Source organism: Nicotiana tabacum, chromosome 16, assembly GCF_000715075.1.
Source record: "Nicotiana tabacum cultivar K326 chromosome 16, ASM71507v2, whole genome shotgun sequence".
NCBI classification, from domain to species: Eukaryota; Viridiplantae; Streptophyta; class Magnoliopsida; order Solanales; family Solanaceae; genus Nicotiana; species Nicotiana tabacum.
In genome coordinates this window covers 23,876,517-23,882,412 of record NC_134095.1, presented here as the reverse complement: position 1 = coordinate 23,882,412, position 5,896 = coordinate 23,876,517, and the positions used below count along the sequence as shown (strand labels likewise).

Genomic DNA, 5,896 nt, shown 5'->3' with positions numbered 1-5,896 from the left:
ACAGAGAAAACAACATGACAAATATTTTCAGGAACAATGTCACAAGAGGCTGATCCAAGACTGGTCTTTTGGTACTTGATTTCCAGGCCTTAAGAATATATCAATAGCCGACAGAAAGGTTGCCAGAAAAATCCTATAGCCACCTCTCATAGTTGTGAGAAAATGTACAATCCTTTAATTACAACATACTGAGTTTTCCCCTTTATACCTTGACAGATTCTCAATAGAAAAAAGACAAGGAGATTTATATTGTGAAAAAGCAGCATGCTGCTATACTATTCAACTTCCACTAAATTCCGTGTTTAAATGTTTCAACGACAAATTCTTCTTACAAAAGAATATAGCCCAACAAAAAGAAAAAAAGAATCCAGAAGATATAAAGAAATTACATGAACAGAGTGGGAGGTGGGTGCTTAAAATCAACACTATCACCATTCTTAATGGTTTTCCCTATTCATAGATGCTGCTGCTGCATTTGCTTAACCATTTGCTTTAATGGTTGGCAGAGAGGGAATTAAGTGCAATCAGCTCTCCACATATTTTCCCCATTGTTTCTTCTTCTCATTTACATGAATGTACCAAGGTCAGGTTCAGCATCTAATTTTCAACTTGACTTTTCAGTTGAACTAATATATCCCTAACCTATGAACCCTACACCAGCGATTTAATCGACCTGCTCACCGATCAAGTCTAGTCCAACGAGCAGGAATGATATACCTTGAAACAGCAAGAAGTAAAAGTGGATTCCTTGAGCTGATAATAGGCTCCTCACTGAAGCTGTCAATAGCAAGAAAGCCAAGGCCAATTCTTTTGTATATATTCTGTTGTGCTTCTTCTTCTTTGATGCCTTTTTCTCCTTCTCCTTAATTTCCTCTCTCAATTCCTCCAAATCAGGTACTGAAACACCTCGTTGGTGTTTCGGTTTTTCCTCGACTAACGAGGCGAGGTCGCCCTCCGAGGAACGCCCTGATTTCTTGGTGACTACCCATTCGTATGCACTTCCGAGTTGGAAGAGTCCTGAGACCATGGCATTGAACTTGGTAACAGACATGGTGTTTTCGAACAGAAGGTATGGAACGATGAAAGGGAAAGATTTAGGCGCCGGAAGTATATTGAGGAATGACATGGTGGCAGGGATGTAACAGACAACCCACGATGGGAGCGTTGCCTCAGGAATGAACATTGTCATTGGGAGGATTATGCAAAACAAAGTGAATGAATAAAATGGCAATATCAGCTTCCTCAAAAGGAAGAAAAGGAATATCAAATTGCCCTTCTTCCAAATGCTTATCTGCATTAACCAAATTGCATGCATTATTGCTTAGCCAAAACATCCAAAAATATGCTAACTTAACAAACAGAATTGGAGATCACTCAAGTGGAAGCATTCGGAATATGATCTTATTATACCTTTGATTTAATGATGGCAGGTAAACAGAGACGGAACAACTGCATTGGCCCAGAATGCCATCTATGTTGTTGCTTCCTATATGCTTCATATGATTCCGGTAACTCACATTGGCACTGAAGTATTAACAAATTCTATTAAGCTTCACTCAAAACAGAGGATTTACAATAAAGGGACAGAGGATTTACAATAAAGGGATACCGGAGATTATAGCTTCTAGCAGTGAGTTTACCTCAACATCATTAAGAAAGACGAATTTCCAACCGTGAAGATGAGCCCGAACTGCAATGTCCATATCTTCAACAGTAGTTCTTTCTAACCAACCACCAGATTCTTCTAATGCCTTTATCCTCCATACTCCAGCAGTCCCATTAAAGCCAAAGAAATTCAGGAAAATACCATTCACCTGCTGCTCCACTTCAAAATGAAAAGCCAAATTAATGTGTTGCAGCCTTGTTAGTAGATTTTCATCCTTGTTCACAAAAGACCACCTTGCTTGAACCAATCCTAGGTCCTCATTATCCTACAATTCAAAGTCAGAAGGATACATAAACTTAATAAAACTAACACTTCTATGAACACATTTTACACTAAGTGATAGCAGTATTAGAATCATATAATAAAACCATACAAAATTAAGGGAGACTATCACATGGGGTTAGAATCCAAGATTGAAGAAAATTGGATACCTTGAAATAAGGAACGGTTCTTTTAAGAAAATCAGGAGTTGGCTGAAAATCAGCATCAAAAATGGCAACAAATTCATAATCTTTGACATAGCTGCAATTCATTGCTGACTTAAGGTTACCAGCTTTATAACCTTCTCTAATCACTCTATGCCTGTATATTATATTAGCACCTTCCTTTTGCCATTTATGCACCTCCTCTTTGATCAATGTCTGAGTAGTAGGATCATCAGAATCATCAAGAATTTGAATCAAAAACCTTGACTTAGGCCACTCCAAACAACACACAGCAGCAATAGATTGTTGATAAACCTGAGAAAACAATTCCCACCGACACAAAATTTCACAGCAACATTAATACAAGCACCGACAGCATAAAAAATGAGTTCTTGACAAATAATTAAGAAAATCTTGGAAATTTTAAAGTTTACCTCTTTTTCATTACACATAGGGATCTGAACAAGAACCATAGGGTAGTAACCACTAGCATCACCAGATTCCAGATCCAGTGGACCCTGTTTAGCCACTGGCTTAATCTTCTTAATCTTGATCCAAAAACACCCTAAACACAGTACTAATCTATCCACACTCTGGATAAGGAAAAGCACAATGCAAGCATTGGCTAAGAATTGAAGAGGAGGGGCAAGATATTTCACTCTAATCAAAACCCACTTGGAATAAAACGAATCAAACACACTCTTCACAGCTAATGGATTTGCGAATGTGTGAAAATCCAAAGAGTATAAATACTGCAGTTGAAGATCTGGAGCATTAAAGTGCCAGCCTTTAAAATATGCAGCTATTTCGAAACCTAACAAGATTACCGACAACCAAAGGAAGATCTTTATGCAAGTGTAGAACCGGTTCTTGCCAGCTGGGTTGTCGGAGTCAGTCCTCCCGGAGGCTATACGGCGGCGGACGGCGGCGCCGAGGCTGAACAATGCTGATGCTATGGAAGTTAAACAACCAGCAGCTTTATGAGCTTTGAGTAAAAGAACCCAAGTGAGCTGTTTAGCATTCTTGTTTCGGACTTTTTCACGTTTGAATGGAGACATTGAAACATCATCGTTTGGTAATAAAAAGTCATCCTCGGAGGGTCCTTCAAGCTCAACCATTGACCAATTGTTTGGATTTTCCATTTTTACTACTACTGGTGTACCCCTATGAGTCTCTTTAGCCCACCAGTTAAAAGATGGTGCCATTTGTTGAATTCTTGAATTAGACCCAGATGGGAAAATGAGCCTTAAAAGTTGTAAAGATTGAGACTTTTCAGCTCAAATTAACACAATGTGAGCAAACCCAAATGGAAAAAAAGTAAAGGGTCGTTGAGTTTAGCACACAAAAATGCTATGATGAGTCCATTGCAGAGAATCCACAGTAAAAGAGATAAGAAGAGAGACGCGTGTGAAGGGGAGGGGTAAAAGATGCAAAGGCGTCTCTATTTCACGAAGACAGACAGACAGACACAATAAAAAAAAACACACACAGTGGTTATAAGGGGAATATGAAATTTTGCAAAAGAGTATATTGAATGTAGAGAGAGAAAGAGAGGAGGAGGAGGAGGAGGAGGCTATAATGCTCTATGATTTGGTTGAAGATAGTACTACAGCCCCTTGGATTACAGCTTGCAGGGGGAAAATAAAAAGGAATTTCAGAATTTTTTGTAATAGAAAAAGATGATTTTAGAAAGAGAAAATAAAGGCAAGAAGAGTGGTACTAGTGTTGTTGTTTATGGTAACAGCTCAACACGTCTTTGATTTTGATTCCCAGTATTCAATAAAAATTGGAAAATCAAAAAAATTCAAAAGGAAATTGACAGCACGTTCTTTTGTTCAATACCACCACTCTTGTTTTTTTTTTTTCCAAATTTTTTTTTACCAGAGTGGTTTTATTCCTCTCCTTTTTTCACCCTTTCACATGACCAACAACATCAAAATGACCCAAAATCAAATTGGACATAAAACTTGTGGGCTATTATGTTTTCTCTTTCCCTTTCCACCTACTACTCCTTTATTATAATGCATATATAATAATGAATCAAAAGCAACACCCCAGAAAAAAGAATGAAAAAACAGAAAAAGAAACTACCATTACGGATATTATATTCATAACATAATAATATTTGTAGATAAACAGAGATTCAAATGAAGTTTATAGGGTAAAAATATGGACTGTAAAAGATCTTATGAAGCTTCAAATCCCCCTTCCTTTCTACTGGGATGTAATATTTCTGCGTGTGAATTTCATAAGGTAAGAAATCAAGATTCAAGATCTGTCTTTTGGTATAGGACAATATGGTATCTAGCTAGATATCAAGGGATAAAAATAGGGAGAATATAAATATTAAAATAGACAAAGAATTTGATAGAAATACGGTATAGTATTAATTCACACACGAAAAGAATGTAGGGGGAGGATGAGATAAATCAGCTGAATTTGCTAATCATCAAAACTTAACTTGCAATGGTATAGTTATTAGAGAGATAAGATCTGGGATTTGTTTTTTATGTAAATTCATATTTTTGTAGGGGAAAAAAAGAAGAAAAAAAAATGAAATCTATTTTTTAATTTGTTGTCTTGTTTTTGGTTAGGTTCGACATTCCTTGACCGAGAAAAGAGCGGGTCATGGCCGTCACCTAAGTGTTAATGTCCAAATCACCCTTGGGAAATGTTAGTTCTATCATACATGAAGAGATAATATCCTACGGTTTGACATTTTAAAAAATACATATTAGTAAATTAAGTTGACCAACAATAATAATTACTCTTAATATCAAGGGTGATATGATGATTTAAAAATTTTAAAATCTATAATACTATCGTACTGGTAATTTTATATACTGACAGTATATATAATTTTAAACTCGTTCAAAAAATTAAAATAAAATTGAAATTGGAGGAGTTTATAGTCATTGCGCATTGTATGTCTACTTTTTCTTTCGTCTTAACCGGTTTTGTCTTTGTGGTGATAATAGTTTTCAATAATTAGCGTCATTCACGCTCGGCCAAAAAGACAATGCTCAAACGAAAACTTGCCACTTCACTATAGAGAAAATTTTGTAGGTTTAAGAATTTAGTGGTGGACCTCTTTTTCTTTCTTATATACAGTATATATTTTTATTTTTAGGAATGACATCAAATCAAATTGTCTTTTTATAATACTTCCGAAAATAACGAAAGTTGCCTAGAACAAGTGGAGCTACAAAGCAGAAAGCTGCATCAAATCTTTCCTTTTCTAAAGGTAAAAATTCAAAAAAAAAAAAAAAATAGGGTAACATATTGTTACCTTTTAGAAGCATAGTACTCATAAAATTGAGAAGTGCTCTACATGTAGTAATAGGTACTTAATATGGCAATATGAGATCACTTTTTTACCGAAAAGAAATTATAACTGAATTTAAAAAAGGCAAAAGTCCATGAAAGTTATTGACTAACGTTTTAACATGTAAGATCAAACTTTTAATAAATTCAAGTCAACTTCTTTAATTTAGGAAAATGAATTTAAAGGAATGCGAAAATTATATTGCTAGAAATCAAACTTTTACGTCGGACTCTCCACCTTCCATGAAAATGCAATGGACTTAAGACTTTACCTTAATTTTTCATTTGGATGTGCAATAATTCTATATCTAAAGAATTTAAGTTAAATATACTGACTTGTAATAAATATTTTGCATAGTTAATGTATTTTATTCTATTATAACATGTTATAAGAACATATTCGAATAAATAAAATTATCACCTTGAATATTATACCGCGTTAGAGGCACACTTTAGATGATGTACGAGCAATAACAATTTA

General features: G+C 35.2%; 1 protein-coding gene across 1 annotated transcript; it reads right to left on the bottom strand.

Annotated features, from left to right (window-relative positions):
* Positions 1–243: 243 nt before the first annotated feature.
* On the bottom strand, positions 244–4,490 carry LOC107764527 (putative xyloglucan glycosyltransferase 12). The gene is made up of 5 exons (XM_016583117.2): positions 2,526–4,490; positions 2,098–2,406; positions 1,641–1,931; positions 1,411–1,524; positions 244–1,291 (listed from the first exon to the last, which is right to left on the bottom strand). Exons 1-5 carry the CDS (start codon positions 3,294–3,296, stop codon positions 665–667), a joined length of 2,112 nt encoding a protein of 703 aa, XP_016438603.2. The 5' UTR covers positions 3,297–4,490; the 3' UTR covers positions 244–664.
* Positions 4,491–5,896: the final 1,406 nt, after the last annotated feature.